The 26,240-nt window shown below is 59.5% G+C and overlaps 1 protein-coding gene across 4 annotated transcripts in view; it reads right to left on the reverse strand.

Annotated features, from left to right (window-relative positions):
* Positions 1–26,240, reverse strand: part of AP3D1 (adaptor related protein complex 3 subunit delta 1) — a 44,775-nt gene continuing 18,535 nt past the window's right edge. Inside the window, exons 2-32 of one of the 4 annotated variants that reach the window (XM_027085665.1) lie at positions 23,309–23,404; positions 22,636–22,716; positions 21,522–21,602; positions 19,982–20,089; positions 18,226–18,355; positions 17,377–17,516; positions 17,200–17,273; positions 15,965–16,014; positions 14,969–15,018; positions 14,827–14,875; positions 13,615–13,760; positions 13,391–13,539; positions 13,084–13,314; positions 12,438–12,669; positions 11,531–11,676; positions 10,950–11,091; positions 10,297–10,368; positions 9,586–9,661; positions 9,054–9,253; positions 8,636–8,709; positions 8,307–8,484; positions 7,923–7,979; positions 7,304–7,402; positions 6,978–7,121; positions 6,710–6,757; positions 6,214–6,403; positions 5,919–6,007; positions 5,752–5,837; positions 5,108–5,229; positions 4,922–5,001; positions 1–1,149 (exon numbers count right to left, since the gene is read on the reverse strand). In XM_027085665.1, coding sequence (XP_026941466.1) covers positions 1,054–1,149; positions 4,922–5,001; positions 5,108–5,229; positions 5,752–5,837; positions 5,919–6,007; positions 6,214–6,403; positions 6,710–6,757; positions 6,978–7,121; positions 7,304–7,402; positions 7,923–7,979; positions 8,307–8,484; positions 8,636–8,709; positions 9,054–9,253; positions 9,586–9,661; positions 10,297–10,368; positions 10,950–11,091; positions 11,531–11,676; positions 12,438–12,669; positions 13,084–13,314; positions 13,391–13,539; positions 13,615–13,760; positions 14,827–14,875; positions 14,969–15,018; positions 15,965–16,014; positions 17,200–17,273; positions 17,377–17,516; positions 18,226–18,355; positions 19,982–20,089; positions 21,522–21,602; positions 22,636–22,716; positions 23,309–23,404 — 3,516 coding nt within the window. In that variant the 3' untranslated portion in view covers positions 1–1,053. The other 3 variants (XM_027085664.1, XM_027085667.1, XM_027085666.1) reach the window with 3 other exon arrangements.

Here is a 26,240-nt window from a genome sequence, read left to right on the forward strand (position 1 = left end):
TCTGTTTTGCAAGTTTATTGGATCATCTTGACACAGAATCATTACAGCAGCGTGATATGTCTCTCCTTTATACGGGAATGTCGATAGCAAATAAATTCTTATATAACACATCATACATTTCGAGATTCTAGAATCACTGCACAGGATTCTGTAATAGGTTACTCTACATGCTAAAGTGACAGTTTTCATCAAAAGGAAAAGTTAAAACGTCATCGAGGACTGTCATTTCTGAGGAAAGTTCCGTCTCACGGGGGTGGGCTGGGGTCCCCCCTCCCTGCCCCTGAGGTGCATTTCAGGGGCCCAGCCGCCCCTGGACACACGTGCTTCGCCATCAGGGCTGCGGAGCCCAGGACTAGGCCCTTCCACACGTGCAGGCACAGACCTGCAGAGAGTCCAGTGATGAGCAGAGGGGCCAGAGTCGCAGCTCTCCACCACTCACCCCAACACCTGACTGGGCACGGAAGCCAGTGAGGTCCGGGATCCCCGCTGGGCACCCCCCGCTCAGCGGACACACGAACACGGTGGTGGGATGAACGGGATGTGATGGACGAGAGCCTGCACGACCCTCTCCCACCATGTGTCCTGTGGGGAGGACGTGACCCTTGGCGTCAGGGATGAACAGGAATGTCGCCTGAGTAGCTAGCCTGTTCTTCACCCCCCAGCTGCCAGTGGGCAGGGCATCTGGGGACTCATGGGACTTGGATGGCTTGACAGAAGCGGGACGCGCCACCCCGTCTGGTCCCCACCAGGAACCGGCCTGGATGGCGGTCACCCCCACCCTCGGGCAGCTCCTGTGGCCACGTGCACAGTCCGCTCCGGCTACAGAAGTCCCTGCTGGCCTGGGGAGTGGAAGGGGGCTTCTCGCCAGAGAGAGCAGTGAGGGCAAAGTAAAAAAGATGACAGGATAAATCAACGCAACATAAACCTCAGTGTCTACACAGTGGATGACGGTGGACTGGGTTATCTCCCGGCTGCACCCAGTCCTTGCGACAGAGGAGAAACCCGGCACTTGGCCGCCCTCCCCGCGAGCCCTCCCCATGGCGGGCGGCAAGCTCAGCATTTGGCCAGCGTTTCCTTCATCTCCTCCAGCACGTTGCTCAGCAGCGTTGAATCGCTGCACTTCCCATCCACCGACACCGACTTCTCACCCTGAAACGGGGAAATAACGGCCAGTGCCTTGAGACGCCACCCTGCGACTCCCAAGTACCTCCAACTTTTACAAATGCTCTCCTATGCCCGGGTGCTTTCACAATCAAAAGGAGGGGCTCCAGGCAAGAAGGAGCAGGTGCACCGCGCCCTGCTGTCTCCCAGGGGCCCAGGATGGATGCTCTGGCAGAGCGCAGCAGAGGCAGCAATGCCAGCCCTGCAGAGGACACACAGCCCCACCCGGCCCGGCCCCACGGGCACGCAGGAGGCAGCTGTGCAGAGAGGAAGGCTGTGAAAACCGGAGGGCGTGGGACCAGACATCCTGCAGCTGGAACCTATGTGTCAACGCTCTCCACAGGGTGTAAGGAAGGCCCAGGGTCTCCTCCTATTCGAAATGTCCAGGATATAGTCCAAAATCACTTGGCACCGCAAGACCGGGGAAATCTCAGCTCACGTGGAAAAGACAATCAACAAACGCCCACCGAGAAGATGTGGATGTTGGAATCACCTAACAGGCTTTGAAGTAGCTACTAGGAGAACCTCCCATCACCAACCACATACACTCCTGAAGCACACAAGAAAACACAACATCTCAGCAAAGGAATGGAAGAGTCAAGATCAACCCAGTGGAACTTCTAGACCTGAATACAACAGCCAAGATGAAAAGCTCACTGGATGGGCTCAACAACAGAATGGACATGACAGAAGAGTCAATGACCCAGACAAGAGATTAATGGAAATAATCCAAGCTGAACAGAGAGCAGAAAGGAGTCGGAGGTGGAGTAGGGTGGGGAGAGTAACAAAAGGTCTGAGATTCACATCACAGGGGTCCCGGAAGGAGGGGACAAAGAATGCAGTGCTGAAGAGGTATTTAAATCATAGCTGAAAACTTCCAAGTTGTGCAAAAGACATAAACGCACAGATTCAGCAAGTTCGGCAGACTCCACACAGTTAACATAAACCCAAGGAAGTCAATGCCCGGACACATCACAAACTGCTGAAAACTGAAGACAAAGAAAAACCTAAAATAGCCAGAGGAAAACGATGCATTCCCCAGTAAAAGTAAAATGTTCCTTGTCAGAAACCACAGACACCAAAAGGAAATGGCCTAGGGCCTTCCCTGGTGGTCCAGTGGCTAAGACTCTGTGCTCCCGATGCAGGGGGCCCGGGTTCGATCCCTGGTCAGGGAACTAGATCCCGCATGCCGCAACCAAAGATCCCTCATGCTGCAACTAAAAAGATCCTGCATGCTGCAACTAAGACCTGGCGCAGCCAAATAAGTAAATATTTCCTTTTTTTTTTTTTAAAAAAAGGGGGAAATGGCCTATTTTTGAGGTACTGAGTGAAAAGACCAACAAAGCCAGAATTTCATACCCAGCAAAAATAGCCTTGAGGAATACTGAAATAAAGAATAATCAGATGAAGGAAAACTAAGAGAATACATATCCAATAGACCTGATCTAAAAAGTTGTTCTTCAGACAGAGGAAAATGAGCCAGAAGGGTGGAACGTGAGGAATGAAAGCGACAGAAATGGTAGACACGTGGGCGAGCACAAGAGGCTATCTCACCCCCTCCCACCCCCACCTACACCCCGAGTTCTCTGAAATCTGTAAAGCTGTAACGTGGCGTAAGGCGTCTTCAACGTCTGCAAAGACAAAACCTAAGACAACTGCCCATGAGAAGGGAGGGTCAAGGGACCGAGAGGGTGTGAGCTTTTTACATTCCGCCTGAGTTCCAAGTAGACTGTGCACACCAAGTGTGTAATGTAATCCCTCGAGCCCCCCAAGCAGATACACGGAGACCATCAACAACACAGCCAACATATAAACGTGGGATACTGTAATGCTCACATACGCCACAGAAAGTGGGAATAGGAAGAAGAGGAACGAAAAACACAGGGAAAAAACAAAATGTGGGACAAACCCAAATGAATCAGTAATACTTTAAGCACAAATGGTCTAAACATGACAAGTGAAAGACAAAGATTGACAGGATGAATAAGGACACGTGACCCGAACTCTACAGCATGCACAAGGAATTCTTATCCAAACAGGATAAAGGCAGGTTCATAGCAAAAGACATACCACGTAAGCACCCATCAAATGAGAGCAGGAGTGCCTGTACTGATACCAGACAAGGTAGCCTTCAGAGAAAAGAACACAGCCCAGGACAGAGAGGAGCACACCCACTGATGAGAGGGTCCCTTGCCAAGATCCCACAATTCTAACGGTCCACACAGCCAACAACAGGGCTCCCACACATGGAGTAAAGCCTGACAAACTGGGGGAGCAGACCAACTGACCACCACTGGCCTCATGCTCCTTGCTCACTCATCAAGGCCCAGAAGAAAATCTGCAATCTGCAAGGATCCAGAAGAAAAGGAAAACGCCATCAACCAGCAGGATCTAGGTGACAGGTATAACATGCTTCCAGGCACCTATGGAATATCCACCCAGAATGACCACATCCTGGGCCAGAGCGCAAGCCTCAGCACATTTCAAAGGCCTGAAAAGTCAAACTAGAAATCAGTAACCAAAAAGCAACAGGAAACTTTCTAAATGCTTGGAAATTAACATACTTTTAAGTAATCCAAGGGTCAGAGAAGAAGGAGTGATAGAAAGTATTTTGAACTGTATAGAAATTAAAATGAATCATAAAAATGTGTGCAGTTCATCCAAAACAGTACTTAGAGAAAATTTTATAACACTAAAAACTTTATTAGAAGAGACAGGTCTTGGACTTCCCTGGTGGTGCAGTTCCCAATGCAGGGGGCCCGGGTTCGATCCCCGGTTGGGGAACTAGATCCCGCATGCCGCAACTAAAGATTTACATGCTACAACGAAGAAGTCCGCGTGTGGCAACTAAAGACCTGGCTCGAGTCAAAAATAAGTAAGTAAATAAACGAACAAACAAACAAATATTAAAAAAAAAAAAAGAAGAAGAGACAGGTTTTAGTCTAAGTTTTCACCTTAAGAAACCACAAATGAGCAAAATAAACCCAAGGCAGGCAGAAGTAAGGACACATGCAGCAGAACTCAATACAATTTATTGTTTAAAGAAACATTAACTTTTTTTTGGCCGCACCACGCCAGGGATCAAACCCGGGCCCCCGGCAGTGGAAGCACGGAGTCCTAACCACTGCACTGCCAGGGAAGTCCCTAACTTTTAAAAAGATTGGTTATCAAATTGATCTTTCAAAAGATCAACAAAATGGATAAGTAAGACTTCTGGCCAGGACAGAGAGGGAATAGGGCCAGGATAACCAAGACACCAAGAAAAATGAGAGAAGACACCAATCACCAACATCAGGAATGAAAAATAATCACCACTGAGCCCTCAGACACTAAAAGGACATGAAGAGAACTGGATGACTTGATACACCATCAGCTCCGTAACTTGGATGAAACAGACCTATTCTTTGAAAACTACGAACTACCAAAAATCACCCAATAAGAAACAGAGAAAGCAATAAGTCTTACAACTATCAAAAAAAGAAACTGAACTCGTAGATAAAAACTTTTCAAAAAAGAACCCCCCCCCCAAAAAAGAAACCCCCAAACGATTTCCTTGGCAAATTCTACATAACGTGCAAGAAGGAATACTGACTACACGCAATCTCTTCCGGGAAATGCGAGAGGAGGGAATGCACTAGTGCCCTGATGCCAAGGCCAGATGGACAAAAGGAAAGGCCGACACTCCTCACAAACACAGGCTCAAGGAGGCACAGCGGCGAGGGGTGGACAGGCCTGGCTGGGGCCCTCCCATGGGGCTCACCTTCTTCACCAGGAGGCAGACGTGGTGGCCCTGGATGGAACGGCTGTACATGGAGGCGCAGGAGTCCACCCGCTCCACGACTGCAACAGAGGGCCTGGGGGTGAGGCTGGGCCAGCCCCTGGCGGCAGGGGACAGTCACAGGTACGGGAAGAGGGCCGAGCCATCTGTTGGCACGTCCAGTCTTACCGGAAAAATGGTGGTGAAAACAGATCTTTGCCAGAAGGTTCTGGAAGGACATACTAATGCCATCAACCTTGACTGAGCTCATGCTCAGGTCCCCGGACTCCAACAACTTGGCAAACGCGTCACTGTGGGAAGGACACAGAATGGGGGGGGAACAACAGGGGGCTCCCCTGCAGCAGGGCAGGCAGAGACCCCAGCCCAGGGGGTGGGGCGCGTCCTTTATGGGTAGGAAGTCAAGAGCTGAACTGTGTCCCTAGGACACGACTGCACTTGGAGACAGGGCCCTAATCTAACGTGACCAGGGTCCCTGTGGGAACAGGAAATGAGGATACAGACGTGCAGGGATGGGCGAGCATGTGAGGACACGGGGAGACGGCCACGGAGAGGGGCCTCAAGAGGGCTAGCCCTGCCTACACTCTGGGCTCGGACGTCCAGCGTTAGGGCCGCCAGGCCTGTGCTGAGAGTCAAGCGCCCGAGCTGGCTGGCCCGGCAGACGTGCTGGGCGTTCTGCGCCAACCACAAGCCGGTCACCCAACACTCCGTGCACATCCTCGTCTTGGGTCAGAGGACGCTGCCAATGTGACAGCATGGAGAGCTTCCCATAGCACAGAAGTGGGGAGCCAGAGGTGGGCGGGAGGGTGGCGCACCTGTAGCATGGCGTGGTGACCAAGTACGAGGTGCAGGTGAAGTGTAGCTTGAAGTCCAGCTTCTCATGGGTGGAACCTTCATCATTCTGCAGGAGCAGGGGCGCAGGGTGGGTGGGGGCGGGGCACGCAGCTGACCCTCAGGGTGCACCCCCTCCCCCACCAGGTACCTTGGCGATGAAAGACAGGGTCCCTTTGAGCTTCTGCGCCGTGACGATGCTCTGAATGGTGAACACAAACTGGGCTTCGTTGGAGATGCCTGGAGAGGGCGAGAAACGTACCTGAGAAGCAGCACGGGGCACGGCCTGGGGTGGCAGATGGGGGTGCAGCCACCTGGGCAGGTGGCAGGGATGCAAGCCTGGCCTGGGTCTGTCCTCAGTGCTGCCTGCCTTGGTCAGGGAAGCCAGGCTCAGCCCTGAGGGGGCACCAGATGACAGGATCCGGGGGCTCCTGGGCGCCACTCACCAGGGGGCAGCTGGAAAGGCACGGGGACACCGTCGTGGACCGAGGAGCCCTCTGGCCGGGCCAGTCGGGCGTTGAGTGAGTCCAGCACGTTGAGCTCCATGTTCTTGAGGAAGCTGCTGCTCTGGTTCTCCAGGACCATGGACACCGTGACCTGGCTGTCCTTCTGCAGGCTGCCCTGCACGTCGTACGTCTGCAGAGCAAGGTCCGGGGTCGGCGGGGCAGGGGAGCCCACCAGGGACCCCCGTGGGCCTAGACGAGGGCCTGGGAGAGTGTGGGCACCACCCGCTCTCCCAGCGCATGAACGTGCAAACAAGGGAACGTCCTGAGCCCTCGCACAAGCACCCGAGTTCCAGCTCTGTCCGCGACTGTCAGCTGTTCCCGACCCACAGTGAGCAGGCCTTGCCGGCCACCCGGCTCCGCTGCACGCCCTGCACATCCAGAAACAAGAGCCCTGAGCCCGCCCAGCCCCACCACCCGTAACCCCCACGTGGCTCACCATTTTGATGTAAGAATTTTCAGCCAGGAGAGAGTAGCTAGACATGGGCTGGAACAAAAGAGAAACGTTTCAGCTTTAGGCGGTGAGGACCTGGGGCTGACGTTGGGAGCTGCCAGGTGCCACCGGCAGGAAACACTAGGGACCCCCGCGGGTCCCGGACAACATGAGTCTACACCCCGGGGCTCCTGACACTGGCAGGGCCGGGAGGACCGCAGGGAGGGTGCAACGCCCACAGCCCGCTCCCAACGTGCTCGGGAAGCACCCTCACCGGGAGGGGCTCCTCACGGAGCGCGCCGTTCTGCACGGGCTCGGCGTCCCCTTCCCTCGGAGGCGCCCTCTTCTTGGGTCTCTTCTTGTCTTTGGAGCGCTCCCCCTTGTCCTTCTTGTGTTTCTTCTTCTTCTGCTCGGAAGGCTTCTGAGACAGAAAAGGGCTCAGGTCAAGCCCATGCTCCTGTGCGAGTCACAGCCCATGGAGCCGTGTGGAAGCAGAACCCCGTAAGCACAGCGACAGGAGGCCCCAGTGGCCCGCTCGGTGGGACCCGGTGGCGGGCTAGCACCTCCCCCAGCCCGGCTCCTGCACAGCACGCCCCACACCTTCTCAAGGTCCTGCTCCGCGTCCTCGCCGGCGTCCTGCTCCTCTCCCCTGGGCTCCTCCTTAGGGGCAGTGACCGCGGCGTTCACGCCAGGCTCCTCCTGCAGGAAGCCGGGTGGCAGCTGGCGCCCAGGATGGGGTGGCCTGCGCCCTCAGCCCTGACCTGCCCTGGTCCAGGACACCCCGCAGTGACGAACCTCCCTCCACACGCCAGGCGTGTTGTCAGCACGCAGACAGACATGTGGCCCCCAGTAAGTGCCGGTGGCCAGCAGAGGGAAAAGGAGGCCCGGCCTGTGGCCGGCTGGCACTGACCGGGGTCACGGCTGGAGACCCCAGAGCCACCAGGCCCTAGCCACTAACACAAAGCGGTCGCTCAGGAGCGCTGCCTGGCTCTGGGGGCCCGGGCCCTGCGCCAAGGGCCAGCCACGCAGCCACTGCCTGGGCGAGACCTTGGGCACAGAACCGAGCCGGCCCAGACCGGGCTTCTGCCTGAGGGTCCCCCACCTCCTCCACCGCCAGGGCAGGGCACCGAGGTGGCACCCTGACGTCTCCAAGGCCAAAAACCACAGGTGTCCACCGAGGGACACTCGGGGCCAGCACGGGTCACTAGCAGGCTCTTACCGGGGCCGGGGTGGCAGCAGGCGGCGTGGTGGACAGCCAGAAGTCTAAGTCCACACCCTGAAACCACAGGAACACGTGCCTTTGGCCAGAGCAGCAGCCCCGAGAGGGCACAGTGGCTCCGCCAGGCACAAGCCACTGCGGCCCCGCAGGACCCGAATGTGCAGGGAGCTGGGGGCATGTCCAGCGCTACCACCACAGAAACGAGCGCCCGCCAGGACCACGTGGCCAGGTGGAATCACGCTGCTCTGCGGCAAGGCCCACGAGCCGTGCGTGACGGTTGTGTAGGAGCCCCCCTCCACACGTGTGACACACACGTAATGGAAGAGGGACGGCTGGCAACCCGGGCCCGCCCCGCCCAATGTGACATGCTGCCTGGCCTCTCACCTTCTCCGCCTCTTTCTTCTTTTTCTTCTCTCGCTCTTTCTCCTTCTGCTTCTTCTCCTTCCTCTTGGGCTTCTTGCTCTTCTTTTCCACGACAGTGACGTCCTGTCTCTCCGGGGACTTGGAAGTCTCAGTATCTCTGTGTTTCTGGACGGGCAGCTTCTCACTGTCGGCTAGGGGCCTGGGGGTGGTCACAGGAGGCGTGGCCCGTGACAAGGCCGCTCCCCCTCTGTGCAATGAACAGAGAACAGAGAGAGGAACCAGGCCATGGGGAGCCCAGGCCACGTCCAGCCCCACGGGGCAGCTGCCCAGGTCTCAGTCCCAGCACTCACTTGTCCAAGTCGATGTCCAGGGCCCTGTAGGGGTCGTTGGGGTCTTTGTCGTCCTCGTCGCTGGGCAGGGCGTTCTGAGGGGGGAGAGAAGCCCTGCGTCCATCCAGATCAACCCATCCGGCCCCTGACCCCGCCAAGCCTTTACGGGTCCACAGGGCCCCCATCTCCCTTCTCAGAAACGGGCCACCAAGTCCACACCCACGAGGGAGTCTGATCTGGGGCCTGGCGCTCAGCGCGGGCAGCAAACTCAACACAGGTAATGGGGCAGGAGTGCAGGGGCCGCCTGCTCCCAGTACACAGGGCACAGCTGGCTGAGGCTGCCCCGTCCCATGGAGGCAGCAGCGATGGGCAGGCCCACGCCAGGGTGGAGCCCACCTCGGGGAAGGGCGCCCACCCGACACGCAAGCCCGCGGCTGACCTCGGGCATCTCCTCGGTGACGATGTCCACACGCTGGGCGGGGGTGATGTCCTCGTCGCTCTCCGTGTGCAGTGAGGTGTGGCGCCGGGCACCCCGCCTCTCCCGCTCCCTCTTCTTCCTCTTTCTCTTGTCCTTCTCCAGCCTCTGCCGGTGCCGCCGTTCTTCCTCCAGCTTCACGTACTGGTCTGACATGGGCATCCCTGCCGACAGGCGCACATGCGGCACTCAGCCCAGAGCCGTGGACACGTCCCACCCGGCCAGCACCCTGCTGCCACCTAGTTCACCCACAGCCCCGAGACCCATGCCTGGGGGAAGGGGATGCTGGGCAATGCCCTCTGGCTACCGAGATGCAGATGGGGGCCCCTGGGCGGCGAGGGGTGTGGGGCTGAACCTGGGGGCCGTGGCGTGCACCCGTGCCTGCTGGGACGAGGATGCAGCATGGGGTGCAGGGCAGGGCTGGAGCGCAGGCCCGAGGCGGTGCCTGCACCTGGCCTGAGGTCCCCGTCACCCGTGCCACTGGGCACACACTTGCCTGGCACCTTCAAGGGCACCGAGAGGTCAATCTGCACCACGGGAATGTGGTCCACACCTGGCGCGTCCTGGTACCGCTGGAGAGGAGACACTGAGGCCCCGTCAATGGGCAGGGCGGCGGGCCCAGCGTGATGCGCCGACGCCCCACAGCAAGGGGTCACAAAGACGGGGGTGGGGTGTCAGTGGGGACGAGTACAGGATGGGGCGCAAGACCTCCATTTTTTGCACCTGAATCTTTTTTTTTTCCAAGTCGGAAAAACAGTGCAGGCTTGGAACCATGGTGACATAGTGCTTCCCGCCCCCAGGACGGCTGGAATCAGCAAGCCCGACACACAGGTGCCAGCGGGGGACAGTCTGCAGCCCCTCAGAGGGGTGACCCAGAAATCCCAGGATCAAGGAAACCACGCAGCACCCGCCCCGTGGAGCCACATGTCCCCAGGGGAGCCCAACACGGATGACGGGTCTGCAGTGTGGAGGGTACAGATGAAGGAGGTGGCTCCAGGCAGGACCCCAGGTCCCCTTGCGCCCCCTCCCCTCCCACCAAGGCAAAGGAGCCTGACCTCGCCCATGCAGGACTCACTCCCCAGCTGTTGGTGTCGGGAGCCCCTCACGGTCCTGCCCGCGGACTTGCTGACAGCCCCGCACAGGCCGTGGACAGAGAGCGGATGGGCCCCGTGGGAGCGTGTCTCAAGGACGAGCAGGCCGGCCTCACCTTTTGGGGGGACGGGGAACTCTTGATGTAGAATGGGTTGTTGGCCTGCTCCTGCTTCCGGGCCTCGCGGCGCTGAGGGAACAGGATGCAGCGCACACGTCAGCGGGTACACGGAGCCCTCACCCTCGCATGCTCCCAAGGTGGGGGCCTCCTCCACGCGCCAGACCCAAGGGGGCCGGGACCCCTCGCCACTTTCACTGTTGGCCTTTGACCACCAGGAGACAGAGGCCGGCGGTGGGAAAGAGCAGGTGGAAGACAGGCAGGCGGCAGGAGGGACAACCCAGGAGCTGCACAGGCGGGGGTCGGAGAGACCGCGTGCTCTGGGGTAGGGCCTCGGGTGGGGGGCAGGCCGGGCGAGGAAGGCCGGCGGGGGAGCGGGGGACGCAGCACGCCTTGCTTCTCCATTCTGCACGACACCCTGAGGCCCTGCACCCACAAGCGCAGGCAGCAGGCAGGCGCAGCATGCCGGGCACCCCAGGGCCTGAGCATGCTCGGGCCCCACGGTCTCCCTAGGGAGCTCCTGGCTCAAGAGGCCACTCCTGGTCTCAACGAGAACCCCCACCCAAAGTCGAAGGTGGGCTCAGCGCTGCCCACCGGACAGTGGACCCAAGCCCAGACCTGACCATGCGCGGCCCAGGCCCACCCCGCCTCACCCGGGCCAGTTCCTGCTCGTCCGCCTCGGGCGGCCGCTGCTTGGCGTGCCGTGGCTCCTCGTCGTGGAAGATGGCCTTGGGCTTCTCATCCTCAGACTCACTGTCCGAGAGCGGCTCATTGATCCAGGCGTCCAGGTCCAGGCTGCAGGACACAGTGAGATCACATGGTGGCTCCAGCCTGCATGCCTGGCCCTGGGCGCTGCCGTCCCCTTGGAGACAAGGATATGAAGGCTGGGCAGTGGCCCAAGGTCACAGTGGGCAAGGCAGACCAGGGACCCTGGAGCCTGGGCAGCCCGCCTCCCCCGTTCTCACGCTGCCCGCAAGGTTTGTGGGCGACAACTACCAGCCAACCTGCTTCCCAGGGGTGGGGCAGCAGGGCCCCAGGAGAAGTAGTGAGTGCCGTGCCTACGGTCTGTGTGAGAAGGGTCTGTCCCGTCCACAGGCGACTGGGGCCTCAGGGGACCTTCCTCCCAGACCCCTCCACCTCGCCCGTCTGGACAGCAGGTCCGGGCTGTGGTTCTGCTCCCACGGGCCCTCATGCCACCCCGTGTCTGTGTCCTCTGACGGACCGCACAGCTCACCCTTCGGGGACCGGAACCTTCTTCTGTGCCTTGGGAGCCACCGGGTTCAGCTCCCCAGCAAAGAGCGCACTCACTTCTTCTGCCACTGGCACATCCCTGGCCTGAAGCTTCTGGACGTGTTTGACCAGCTGCAAGATGCAGGATGCCTGGGGGGGCCGTGGATGAGTCAGGAAGGAGTTACGGAGGCCTGGCTGTGAAGGCCACTCAGCCCCCGCAGGGCATTGCTCAAACCGTGCAGACGCCCAGCCAGACCCCTGCTGAGGACTTGCAGAACACACCGCGAGGAACCGCTGACCGGGCCAGCCAGGAGGCCAGCCCAGCTGCTGTCTCCTTCACGAGGACACAAAAAGGCTCCCAGATGAGACAAGGGGTTGGGGGTGGATTGAGCACCACCCCACAAGGCAACCGCCCCAGCGAGCAGCGGCGCCAGCCACCAGGGCACCTTCACACGGCCCCCAAGAGTGCAGCTGACCCTCGGCCAGCAGACAGGCGCAGCCCGCCCATGACCGCAGAGGCCGCCGGGGCCCACTGAGCGCCGGTGCGGGGTCTGGGTAACTGAGAGCCCCACGTCACCACAGAGCTAAGAGGTGGGCTCCTAGGCCACCGATGCCCAAATGCCATGCCAAACTCTCGTCCAACCAGCTCTCCTCCACCCTCCCGGCCAGCGCCCTCCAGGACCGCGGTCACCTCTGAGGCTTCCCTCTCGGGTTGACCACATACCCTCACACTGTCTCCCGTTCGCTCACAGTCTCCCACCCACCGACCCAGGGCCTCCCCAGCACGGTGGCTTCAGATCTGCCCACCCCCCCAGGCCGAGTGCGGGGGAGCCAGGAAAAGAACACCTGCCCAAGCTGCTCTCCCGGAGCTGACCCGACCCCCTGAGGACGTGCTGACGTGCGGCACTCACCCGCTCCTGGGCTTCCAGGTCCGCGCTCTGCACAAACTGGGGCAGCCGCTCCACTAGGAGCTGCGTGACCTCCTGGGCCGCCTGCGCGTCCGCGGCCTGCTCTTTCTGCTGCAGGATGGCTGCGTACAGCTTGACCACGTTCTGCACATACACGGCTTGGATGTGGCCCGGCAGGGTGGTGACTTTGGGCCGCAGCATGGCCTCCAGGGTCTGCTGGGGCTCCTGTAGGTGCCTGAGGACAGGGAGGGCCGGTGAGCAGCCGCCCCAGCGGGTCTGTGTGCCAGGGCTGGCCGATGCCAGGTGCTGAGGGAGGGGATGTGAAGGGAGAAACCACAGCAATGGCATGACAGTCACAGCGCGGCCGCACAAAGCAGTCGAGAAAAAGGAGAGGAAAGCTATCAACGGCCTGGATTTGGCAACGGACGACCTGTGGCTGCAGCAGTGAAGAGGGGAGGAAGGCTGGGCCAGCGGCTGGTGGACCTCTCACCGCTCCCCGTGACGGGAGACGTTCGCCGCGAGAGCAGCTGTTGCCCAATGAGGGCGGGAGAGAGGAGGTGGGCGGGTGGGCGGGGCGGCTGCCGGGACTGGGGTCTGGCGGGCACACCCGCTTCCCCTGGGGAGCAGGAGGCCCCTGGCCCCCACTCACTCGGAGAACTCCCCGCAGATCCAGGCGGCCGCGTAGAGCACCTCGCAGATGCCGCTGCGCTGGGTGCTGCTGGCCACCAGGTGGGCGCTGTCAAGCAGCGCGGACATCTGCGACACGGCAAACCGGCGGATGGCCTTCACGCGGATGGCCACATCCAGCATCTGGGCGGCGATGAGGTGGCCGTGGCGGGTGCCCTCCAGTCGGGTCAGCTCCACCAGGATGCTGATGTACCTGCGGGACAGAGCCCGTGAGGGCAGCGCCCCCACCTGCCCGCCCACCCGCCTGCACGCTGGGCTGCGGGCCGCACCACTCGAAGTTGGTGATGTGCTGGTAGTTGGACTGGCTGCAGATGTCAATGATCTTGGTGAGCAGCTCGTCGCGGTAGGTCGTGCCCTCGGCCTTGTCCACGTGGGTCATCAGCTTCTTGACAATCTCCATCAGGTTCTTCTTGGACACCTGGAGCGGGGGCGGCTGGTGAGGGAGGGGCGGGGCGGGCCGGCGGGGCGGCCAGGTGGCAGGGTGGGCACGTACCATGCCGTACAGGAGGTCGAGGGCCCGCAGCCGGATGGACTCGTCCTTGTCGTCCAGGCACTGCAGGACAAGATCCTTGTGCGCCTGTACGGACTTGGGGTGTGTCCTCAGGATCTTGGACATGGCCAGGAGCCCCAGGTACTTCACTGCAGAGACAGCGCAGCGCTCTCAGACGTGGACGAGGTTCTGAGAGCAAGGCCGGGCCTGCAGCCCCACCCCAAACCACCTGGACCCCGTCGGCCCACGTCTCACAGGCACCAGGCCCACCTCGTTGCCCACCTCAAGCAGCCCAACGCACCATCATCTAGATTAGGTCGCAGCCCGTTTCTAGGGCAGCGTTACTGGCACACGACAGGCCTGTGGTCTACACCCGCCAGCAGGCTTCTACGCTACAGTGGCAGAGACCACACAGCCTGCAAAGCTGACAAGAATTACTATCTGGCCCTTTCCAGGAAAAGTTTGGCAACTCCTCTCAAAACAAACAGACCTGGATTCAAAATGAGCAGCCAGGGAATTAATTCCCTGGCTGTCCAGTGGTTGGGATTCCACACTTCCACTGTAAGGGCCCAGGATCAATCCCTGGTCTGGTCGGGGTACTAGGATCCCAGCAGCCACAAGGCACAGACAAAAAAAACAAAAAAAAGCGAAAACCAAAAACTGAGCAGCCCACATGACCAGGCCCTCAGAAGCCCTCTCCACCGTGGTCCTGGCAGCAGGGGCGTGTGACTGGCTGGAACCCTCGACAGCACATGTCGGCTGAAGGAAGTGCACGAGTTGGCACACGAGCAAGACGTACAGCAGCTCCCCCTCGCTCGTCAGGAGCCCCACGCACCACCCCATCTGATTAACCGCCGGGGGTGCCTGCAGCATGCCCGCGGGGACTTTCCTCCACGCCCAGCCTGCTCCTCCCGGGGCTGAGCTCGCCCTTTATGTCTCAACTGTGCTTCCGCTGGCCTCCCCGGCTCCTCCCTGCAACCGGGTCCCAGCTCCCCGTGGATGTGGGCCCGAGTTTAAAGACCTTTCCAGTGGACACGGCCGAGCGACACCCTGAGATGCCAGCTGGAAGGAGCCCGCCGTGCAGACGAGGGGGCTGTACCCGGGGAGGAATCTGCCAGCCGTGCCAGGCTCGCTCTCCTCTCGGGCGGGGACGAGCCCTCACTTGCGGAGGTCTAGGGCGCAGGGCCTGCAGGACCTGCAGAGGGAGCAACTCACAGTTCTGATCGGAGTCTTCTATTAATATCCTCAGTTTCTGAACACAGAGCTGTAAAGAGGGGAGATGCCACTCGTCACATCTTCTAAACCAATGGCAGAGTCCCTGGGGCCTAGGAGAGGAGCCCCTGGTCCCATGACATACCTGGATGCTGGCACTATGGTTGGGCATGCCAGACGACAGAGAGATGAGCACTGAAACAAATGACTGGGGTGAGGGCCCTGCGTGACCAGCCCCAGTGAGAACCTCAGGCTGGGTCTCTGCGACCAAGAGAGCAGACCACAGGCCCCGGGCACCAGGGGTCCTTGTCCAGGGCAGGTCTGTGGGCCAGCCCTCAGCTGAGACCCGCTGGCCCTGCAATGCACAATGGACCAGGCCTACCTCCCGTCTGCATCCCCACTCCCTCTGCCCATAACCAGGGCCATCTGCGATCCTGCCACACCTTGGTCCTCCCCATGGACCTTTCCAGACTCAGGGACCACTCTCTGGCCAGCCTGCCCTGCTCCCAAGTCCCACACTCGCCCTTCCTCTCCCTTTCACTGTCGCTGACCCTCAGCGACACTCACAGCCCACACAGCAGTCATGAGTGTAGACCCCGGGCCAGTTTCCTGGGCTTCACTGAACTTAAGGCTGCCCATGGGCTGTGAGGAGCATCTGACAGTTTAGGGCAGGGACAGGCAGGCAGCAAGAAGCTGAACCCTTGGGCCACCAACTCCCTCTGCCTATCTACAGGAAACTGGGCTGCACGGACAAGTCACCAGGCGGTCTGATTGTAACTAACGGACTCCACGAGACCCTTTGGGGAGCACGTGCCGATTCCCTCTCGAGAACTCTCGTGGTTGTAGGTCCTATGCTAAAGACACCACAGGGAAAGCGGCCTGAGATTTGCTTTAAAATGCTCATGAAAAGCGGTCTTGCTGGTGGGTGTGGCAGATGCCAGGGTGCAGTGTTTATCACTGGACCCCGAGGTTGGCAATGGCTCTGGCTGCAACCGTGTCTAAGCTGACACTTCCAAAGGGGCTGCAGATGGGCCGGGCCAAACAGCTTCCCAGCCGGGAACAAGGTTCTGGTGAGGCCCGGGGACCAGCTCCCCCGCCGGCGACAGCTCCCTGCTCCAGAAGAGGTCACCCCGGTGCTCACCTGCGATGACGGTGTTGACACACTCGTACAGAAGGGACATGGCAGACGTGCTAGAGAAGGAAACATAGGAGCCGAGAAGACAGGGCCGCCTGCCTCCCGCTCACCCCACCGAGACTCCTGGGGGCACCACCTCTGAGGAAATGCGGAGCCCAGGAAGCCTCGGGTCTGAAGGCCATGCCGGTGACACCCCACCCTCGGCAGTGAGGCCATCAGATTCCTCCAAGGGACGGAAGCACCCCTTCTAGCCCTCAAAAGCGAACTGAAATGCTCCCGCCACTGCAGCCCACGCACGAATAACCTGATTCTGCGACCCCCATGAAGAGAATCCAAGTTCCCCAAAGGCCTCTCTCCTCCAGCCCAGACCCTGCCGGCCGCCTCCACTGGGACAGGGAGTAGGCCTGGCCACGCGCAGGCAGGAAGAACACGGAGTCGTGCCCCATGTCATCCCTCGGGGGCGTCCAGGGCCACAGTGAGCACAGCCCAGGACGACCAGGGTGGGCACCAGGCACGTCCACTCCACTCTGAAATTCTCACAGTGATGTTCTCAAGCCCAAATCCCCCAAACCCGACAGCACGGGCCACCAGAGGCAGTCCACATGAACGGTCACAGGACTCATGGCTTCTCGTAAATGCTCTGAAAACCACAAGCTGCTATAAACCCGGTGACTGGTGATTTGTTTAAAATCAGCAACGTCCCAAGCCCTTGGCCACTTCCCAGGGGACCCCAGGAGCAGAATCTCCTGGCACCTGAAGCTTGGCCCCCACAATTCAACCACCTGAAGGCACCTGAAGTCGTGTAGAAGCTCCTAGAACATTCCAGAACTGGGCGGTGACACACTCACCTAGGGCTCTTCAATTAGACTGCTGAGCTCTACTTGTGAACCAGAGACTGGCTGGGACAGCTTTCTCCATCCTTTTTTTATTTTTAAAATATATCCCCATTGCCTGCCTATCTATCTGTCTGTCTGTCTACTTCTGGTGGTGCTGCACGGCTTGTGAGACTTTAGTTCCCCAACCAGGGATTGAACCCGGGACCTTGGCAGTGAGAACTCAGAGTCCTAACCACTGGACCGCCAAGAAATTCCCTCTCTCTCCTGTCATGAATATGCTGTCTGCAAACTGAGGAAGGGAGAACCCAGAGATGCGGCTCCTGGCGGCGGCAGGCCCTCAGGCCTGGGTGCCCCTCCACCCGCCCCTCCTTGGGGCACCCCTCCTACGCCCGCCCCAAGCCCTACCTGTGGATCAGGTTGGTGAGAGGCTCAATCAGCTTTTTACCCAACCTTGGCTCCAAGGGAGTCAGAGCACCAAACTAGGGGACAAGAGAGGCCAGTGGTCACCCGAAGCAGGGATGGGACGGCAGCCCGGGGCTCTGCTGGCTGGCATGCCCAGGACACCCCAGGGGCGACACTTGCCAGTTTGATAATTTTAATGAGGACCCAGTTGTTGGTGGAGGAGGTCATGAGCTTGAAGAAGAGCGGAGCGAGAGAAAGGTAGTTCTTGGGGTTACGTCTGGCCAGCTCACAGATGACGTTGACTGCCGCCGACTGGACCCCTGAGAAGCGAGGGACGCCATCAGCAAGGGGGCGCCCACCAGAGCAGGCGGGACCCTCGGGGTGTGTCCCCAGCAGGATCAAAGTCACTCCAGGTGCTCTGTCCGCCTCCCCCCGGGGCTGCCCCCGCTCATGCCCCCAGCCCGCCTCGCCTGCCCCTCGGCTCCTGACCCTAACCACGACGCTCCACACCCCGTGATCCTCTGCGATGCACAGCAGATTCTCCCGAGACAAGCAAAGATTTGGAGAAGCTGTTTTACATCTGCATGGCCCGGGGTCTCTCCGGAAGGAGTTACAGAAAAGGACAGGCGGAGGCAGGAGTGAACCCTGTGGTGTGGGACTGCCAATCAAGGCAGCAGAATAAACACGAGACTGCGAACATGCGGACAGAGAGGCCTCCCCAGTGAGCGAGTGTGGTGTCTGCTACGGCCTGGAGGCAATGACAGCTGGCAGAAATAAGCACACCCAGTGGTCTTGGTTTCTAAATCCCACACCAGCTAACAAAACTAGAGCTGTTTGGAGAAACGGCGGATTCCAGGACTGGCGGGAAAGTAGGAAGCGAACCTGGCATCTCGTGGTGCCAGAAAGTAAGAACGTGCCCTATGGGGGAGGGCTAGGACGGGGTCCTGGGACCTAGTTACCCCCCTCCACCAAGCCTTCACAGATGCTGGTGGAGCATCACGGGCCCCTTCTTAACTCAAGTCAACAAACCGGGATCGGGGTCCTCCAGCTTCTCCTTCAGGCGGGGAAAGGCAGGGCGCAGAGACTCAGGGTACTTCAGGAACACCTTGTACATGATCAGCACAGCCTTCTTCCGGATGTACGGCTTGGTGTGCGACATCTGCAGGGGCAGAGGGTGTCAGTCTCCCTGCTGACACCACTGCGCCCACCCCTCCCCGGTCCTTCCCACACCCCCTGCTCCCCCCCACTCGCCTCCCCTCCCCTCCCACACCTGCCCGCATCTCGCCTCCATCACCTGGAGGATAACCCTCTCTCCAGCTCATCTGGCTTCTGGCCTCTGAGACCAGCCTGCAGGTTTACTCCACTGCCCGCCCCCAGCCCAGGGATTACACAACAGTGTCTTGGACGGAATCGAAACCTGCCTCCCTGAGTCCATGACCCCAGCTTGCCCTCTGGAGGCTGAGACCGGCCTCCTGGACTCACTGGGGCGCACTGAGAGACAGAATGAGGGAGGGGGGCCCCAAATGGAAGGTCACGCTGGAGAGAGCCTCCACCTGTCAACACTGGCCTCGGACTCTTAGGGCCACCAAGACCTGTCCCCAGAGCAGTGCCCCTCGCCCGGGCCTCAGCCCCCTCCACACTTCTGCACTGCACCCCTGGAGCTCCTGTCCTTCTTCGGGACCGTGCTCCGGCCAGGAGGGCCTCTGGTCTGCAGGTGGGCACACTCCTCACCTGTCAGGGCCCCAGGCAGCCTGGCCCTAAGGAAGCCACCCCCGCCCCCATGACCCGGCACCGAGACTCATTGTGATAGCTCACTACCGCCCCCCTGTGGACTCGTGACCGCTTTCACCTAGAGAGCTCCTCACACTTCCCGAAGAGGGCCTGAAGATCAACACTATCGGCTTCGCAGGCCAGAGTCTCCATCTGACTCTGCCCTTGCTGCTGGGAAGCCCACCGTGTGGACGAAGGGGCGGGGCCGTGTGTGGACAAACCATTTATAGCAGGCGGTGACTGGATGCAGCCTGGGATCTAGAAGTTGCGTGTACCCAAAGCCTTCTAGACCGTGAGCCAAGACCTGACCATCTGCACAGAGAACGGGCCACGTACGGACAGAACCCTCCTGGGAGGAACATGCCACCCTTCCACGCTGCTTTATCGTGGCCGGAGGGGGGAAGCCTCCCAATCATGGAGAATCTGGAGTGCAGGCAACCCTCTGAGGGCTGTGATTTCTTTCCGTTTTTTTTTTTTTTTTAGGGTCAATTCCAATTTTGTTTTTATTTTTTAAATTAATTTTTATTGGAGTCGAGGATTGTGATTTCCAAGAGCACGTCCACATTTCAGAACAAAGTTCTTGCCCACCTTGGAGATCAAGGCTGGCTGGGGTTTCTGCCTTTTGGATGGACTGGGCCCCAGACAACAGATTTGCTCAGATGAAAATAAAAAGTTCCCTCGCCAGAGAACCACCTGACCACGCTGCCTGCCAAGACCACTGCCATCACCACCCATGCCTCAGAACACAGCTGATGGGTCATGCGCTCACAACAGGCCATCGTCCCCAGCCAGACCCCGCCCCTCCCCAGCAGGACCATTTCAGAGGAGGTGAGGTGTGAATGCTGGGCCCCACCAAGTGATGGAAGGGGAGACAGTGACTCGGTGTCCCAGCTCATCCTGGGGACCCAGGCCGTTTCCACCCACCCAAGTGCCCTCAACGTGACATTACAACCTCGGTTTTCCAGGCACGTCAGGGAGCAAAAGCCAAGGGGGGCGGTCACGCTCCCAGACTCACCAGTGTCATGATGTCGTTGGCCAAGTCTCTGGCAAGATCTGGGGTAACAAAACAGGACAGGCCAGTCAGCGCAACGCCAGTGTCGTACTGGCTGGGGCTGCTCAGGTCCTGGAAAGGGAGGGAGAGGGTTAGAGGCAGGCGCCCACCGTGCCTCACTGGGTCCCAGCTGCGCCCGCCAGTCCTGCTCTGGGTCTGGAGACGGGCTTGGACGAGGACTCACAAGCAGCAGCCAGCTCCACGCTCTGTCACCGAGCAAGAGCCGGGACGGCTCCAAGGGGAGGGCTGTCTTGGGTCCGCCCCTCGCTCCAGGGGTGCAATGGGGCAGAGCCAGTGCCACCCATGGCTTCCCTATGGGAGAACCCAAGGGCCGAGGAAATGGTGCAGCCAGACGGGCTCTGACCGCCCAAAGGCACAGAGTGGGGGCCGCCCAGGGTGGAACCCCAGAACCTCTGCTTCCATTGGGGTGTCTCCCCTACTACAGCCAGGGGTGACTCCTCTGGGCCCCTCCCCAAAGCGGAGAGAAGCTTCCACCAGAGCTCCACCCCTCAGGGGAGCAGGAAAAGCAGCCACAGGAAGCGCACATCTGCCCTAGCCTCTGACGGCACTCGCCTGTGCTCCCGCTAAAACCGATGCGGAAGCCCCATCTCGGCACAAAGAGAGGACTCTGTTTACATAGAGAACCTCCCCAAACTTCACACATGTGGTAAAAGATACACTGAGAGACGTTTTAAGAGTTAATCTTCCAGGGACTTCCCAGGTGGTGCAGTAGTTAAGAATCCGCCTGCCAATGCAGGGGACACGGGTTCGAGCCCTGGTCTGGTAAGATCCCACATGCCACAGAGCAACTAAGCCCGGGCGCCACAACTGAGCCTGCATTCTAGAGCCCGCGAGCCACAACTACTAAGCCCATGTGCCACAACTACTAAAGCCCGCACACCTAGAGCCCGTGCTCCGCAACAAGAGCGGCCACTACCATGAAAAGCCCACGCACTGCAATGAAGAGTAGCCCTGCAGCCTGCCCTGCAGCGCCCGCTTGGAGCCCCGACACCAGCCACCTGCGGGGCGACCACAACAGCTCTGCCCCGACCCTGGCGCCAGCTGTCTGAGAGCCCCGGGGCCACAGGGTCCGATGCAGGGTCTGGGGTGGGAAAGGGTGCCTCTGACACCCCCTCTGACCACTTGCAGCGAAGCGGGAGACAAGAGATACTCAAAGTCCTGAGGCCAAGGAGGAGCTGACTACTCAGTGCTCTCACTGAAGAACATAGAATACCACACGGGGCCGAGAGACGCACCTGGTCCGACTCACAAGACCCAGTGGGCACAAACGCCCCCACGCTGGGAGGGGCAATCCCTCAGCAGGCGCCCCCAAAAGAGGGGAAAGGGGCTGAAAAAAGGAGTGATCGAGGGGGCAGCCCCCATCGCCAAGGGGGGAAAACCAGAGAGGAAAGCCCCGCGTGCCCCGCCGTCCCTTTTCCCATTTCCGAGGATCGCAGAAGGCTGTCCATCTGCCCGCTAACCTGCTCCCGCAGGAGGGGCCTACCTTGCGGATCTGGTTGGTGGTCAGCATGATGACGTCGGTCCCTTCGTGAAAGCACTGGGAAGCAGCGAGGTAGCCGATTCGCTGTGAGTGGAACAAATGGAGACGTCAGGGGTGACAAGGGGACTGGGCGTCCTCGGGGAAGCACCCAGCCCTCCTGAGCTTCACGCCAAGCAGCCCTGGCCGGCCCGTCACAAACCAGGAGGAGGGCACCCCTCGCCCTGTCCCAGGCGTATGGTCTCTGGAGCACAGTGTATTTCAGGGGTTGCCAAGCACGTCCTGTCGCTAACGTGTGCATCCTCACCGCCTTCTTGGCAGCGGGAGCTGCTGTTACGGCCTGACGGAGTAAGTCATCACAAGCGCCTAAACTCGGGCTGAGTGTAACCTAAAGTCACACCCGCACTTGCACGTGATACTTAAACACACGTGCAGAGCACTGGCCCAATTTTGGCAAATACGGCATTTCGTTTCTTCACCAAGAGTAACCGGCAGGCAGGACAACTGTGTCCTTCAGGAGGACGGGAACCCGCTCTCGGCAGTGACCCGTCGGCAGGACACAGCCTCAGCCGCCGCAGGGTGTGTGTTCCCAAGGAAAACTGAGCCAAGCCAGGAAAGCCACGGAACACCCCCAAATGGGCTGTGGGCACTGAAAACCGCTTTTCAGAACATTTACTAAAGCAGAAAACATGCTTATTTGTTACGATATCAAGTAAGAAGAAAACAATGTCCCAAACTGCGCATGAGTAGGATCGCTGAGACGCCAAGAAAAAACGCTCAGAGGGTCCTAAGAGACACCGCGACAAATGACAAGTGGTGGCCTCTCGGGGAGACGATCAGTGTCTGCTTATTTTTTTGAAGAGTCACAAATTTAATCTGTATTATGAAACACATAACCAACCCTACAAACCCGAATTTCACTGACACTACTTAAAATGGAAAGAAAAACGTGATGCAATAGTGCTAAGACCTAACTGGACAGAAGTGGTGATGGGAATGGGTCGCTGGTGTCTGTCACTGTGTGCCCTCCCAGCATGGCCTGCGTCACAGGATGGACGCCCTCCTCCCCCAGGACCCCACCCACAGGGCTCAGGCCCCAGAGCGAGCTGGTTCCCTTCACCTTGAATGTGAACTTGGAGGCGCTCATCACTTCTATGATGTTGAAGGCGGCCCAGCTGATGTCATATCCTAGCATCTGCAGCTGCGGAGGAAAGAGGTCGATTCTCACGCACCTGCCCCAGCTCCGCACCCCCATACACTCTGGGGAGATTCATTTCTTTTTCTGACAGGTGAGTCTTCACATTTAAAACCAAAGTGACAGGTTAATAACACACTAAAATAATGCCCCTGATAAATAAACACCTGCAGTTGAAATACCAGCGTTACATGGGTTAAAATTCCCCACAAGGACCGGTAAACGGGCAGGCCGTTCATCTCCCTTCTCTGACCAGGGGAGGCCAGCATGGGGTGCCTGGCCCAGGCTCACACCCCGACCAGGGACTGCAGGGCTCCACCCACCAGGTTTCGGGGCCCAGCCCGCAGGGCAGTCGTGAAAGCAGGGACGCTCCCGCCCCTCCAGGTGGGAAAGGCCCACTGGATGGGGCCCCAGCTTGCCCTGTGCCATGTGATCCTCACGCATGCCTCGCCCTCCACCCCAAGTCAGCCCAGCGTGTGCCCCCAGGCTGACGCCTGGAGCGGATGGTGTCCATCAGTGATGGTGGGACGGATGGACAGACAGCAGGGGGATGCTGGAGCCAGACCCGGCCTGACAGAGCGAGCGGCCCGGCACTCACGTAGGTCAGCTTGCAGACCGCATTTGCTTTCACTGCAATGTTGTCTTGCTTCAGCTCTTGCTTGATTTCATCAATGCACTGAGAGATATATTTTGCCTAAAAGGAAAAAAAAATTGAAAAGTTGCAAGTGTCTGGCTAAAACCTAAAGAAGCCAGACACAAGAGGTCACACAGTGTGCAATTCCATTTAGATGAAACGTCCACAGCAGGCAACTCCAGAGAGGCAGAGGGGAGTCCTGGTTGTCAGGGGCTGGGGGAGGGGGAGAGGGAGGGTGATGGAATGCTCTGGAATTCAACAGAACTCTGTGACTATACTAAAAACCACTGAATTACACATATTAAAGGGGTGAGCTGAATGGTATGTGGATGATAACAAGGCTGTTATCCTGAAAAGCCCTGTCAGTGCAATAAGCTGCCTGGGATCCCCCAAAGCTCTCCTCCCAAGGGGCAGGGGGCCGTGAGAGAACAGGAGTGGCCTGGGCTGATCTAGCCTGAAGCAGGCACACTGAGCTGCGGGAATTCTGCTTCCCCTACTCGTGTGTGTATCTGACACTTTCTATGATGAAAAGTTTTGAAACTTAGAAAAAAAAGAGTAACCATTCCAACACAGAGCATTAAGACACGGAAAAGTTCTTAGTCCTCCAGTTTAGCCCTTTAACCAGCTGTGAACGAGAGAAACTGCAAGCCCAGAAGAGATCCCACGTCCCAGCGCCAAAGGCCCATCCCTCAGCCCGCATGGCCAGGGGCAGCAGGTCCACCTCGGTCCCACGCTGCCGTGACCGGGGAGCCCAGGAGCCCCACCCAGCACGGCCACCCACGCTGGGGGGCCCCACTGGCACCCACAGCAGGAAGGGCCTGGCCGCCCCAGGAACCGTGCCTGTTGGGCCCCTCCCGTCCACCTCCACGCGGCCCGGGTTCATTACTGGCCCGGGCAGCCATTCTCCTTCCCCACACCGCACACATCACAGAGCCGGGGCCCAGCAGGTGACAGGCCACGCCGGGGCCTCCCCCTAGGCACCCGCCACAGCGCTTCACATAACTCCACTCGTTTGACCCCCCTCCGTGCCCCCGTCCAGGTGAGCGCGCTGGTGCCTTCCAGCTCCTGCAGGGCTGGGGCTCACTGCCCATGTGCAGCGCTGCCCCCCGTGGGCAGGAGCACCCATGGGTCCCCTGGGAGGGCCCCTCGCAGGCCTCTCGCTTGCTCTGGGGCTGGCCACCCAAGAAGAGCGCCGAGGCGCCTAAAGCCTAGATGGGCCAGATGGCATGGCCGCCGGGGGTGGGAGGGTGAACACCTCCAGCCCCTGGGACCCCCGGCTCCTCCCAGGACCAGCCACACTGGCAGGGGCACCGCAGGCTCCCCTTGGGATCCCCCTTCGCTGAGGCCCTTCTCTAGGCAGCCTCTCCCGCAGGCTTCTCAGGGCCTGTCTGACGGGGTCTGTGTGCGCGCCCCACTGGCCTTCTGACGGACGCTGCAGCGTGTCAGTGCTTGGCTGCGCTGCCATCATGCGTGTCCACCCACCCAGCAGCGCAAGGGCTTGGATCCTTCCCACTTTCCGGCTCCCGTGATGCGCACTGCCGTGGATGTGTTTATACAGGCGCCTGTGTGGACACCTTTTCGATTCTCTTCAGTTTCCTCACTACCCCAGCACCTGTACTAAAACACGGACCAAAAGGTCAGTACCGACACACGCGGTCCAGAGCGAGGAATGTGTCCCATGGGGCGCAAGGCTCCACCCCCCAGAGCCGCACAGAAGTCCCATTGGCAGTCCCAGGAGAGCCCAGCCCTGCCCAGAGACGGGTCGTCACTCAGGGCTGGGAGGAGTGTGGTGCCCCGCGCTCCCGTCACCCACCAATAGTGGCATCGCCTAAACCTGCCAGGCTAGCGAGCTCAGTGACCTCGCCCAAGTGGCTGCACCCTCCTCCCATGTCACCCCAGACCACTCGTAGGCCCAGCACAGGCTCCCGGGGAAGGCGCCACCCTGAGAGCGCTCTCAGCGAGCGTCTGATGAATATTCCATGACCAAGAGTCGGACAATGGAACATGGGTCACCAGATCCTTCCAACGGGCTTCCAGTTACTAATCCCCCAGGCGCCTCAGTTCCCATCCCAGTGCACGATAACCCCTTCGTGCACCCTGGATGTGCTGTTAATGATTCAAAAGGGAAAGAACAGAGAGATGATCCCAAGCGTGGGAGAACAGGCCCAGCACACACCGCTGTGGGAGATGGTCTGCAGGTCCCAGGTGCAAACTGGTGCACGTGCACGCACACACACATGCTGGCCCCTCAACGCCCAGATGTCCGTCCGCTGGTGAACGGCCAACACGGTGCACTCTCTGCACAAATCTATTTTCTAGGTGGCCCAACGACCTCTCAGCTTTCAGGAAGCCAGGCACAGTCCACTCCTGGTAATGTGTGCGCAGCCACCGTCAGACCACGCCTCCCACCAGCACTGTTTGGAGACAAATGTCCAGGCAGCACAGGACAGGCGAGACCACTGGTCCTGCCCCGGCTTTGATCCTGAGAGCCACGCAGAGCAGGGAGCAGCCTGGGCAAACGCAGCTGTTGGGAAGTGAGGGGGGAATGGGGGCAGGGGGTGGCACATCCTCACGTGAACTCTGCACCCACCGCAGCACTCCAGCGGCCTCCTGCCCACTGTAGGAGAGGCTGAGCCGAACTTCCAGCCCAGACAAGCTCACTGCCCCTAAAACACATCCCCTCTCTGCAAAACCAACACTCTACTGAGAATACAACAGAATCCAGTGACTACAACATACCAGCCACAATGTCCGGTTCACAAGCCCAAATTATTCAAATTAGAAACAGGAAGGACTTCCCTGGTGGTGCAGTGGTTAAGAATCCGCCTGCCAATGCAAGGGACACGGGTTCGAGACCTGGTCCAGGAAGATCCCACATGCCGCAGAGCAACTAAGC

The sequence above is a fragment of the Aethalodelphis obliquidens genome, unplaced genomic scaffold, assembly GCF_003676395.1.
Source record: "Aethalodelphis obliquidens isolate GAN/ISIS:26980383/991018 unplaced genomic scaffold, ASM367639v1 scaffold53, whole genome shotgun sequence".
In the NCBI taxonomy this organism is placed as follows: Eukaryota; Metazoa; Chordata; class Mammalia; order Artiodactyla; family Delphinidae; genus Aethalodelphis; species Aethalodelphis obliquidens.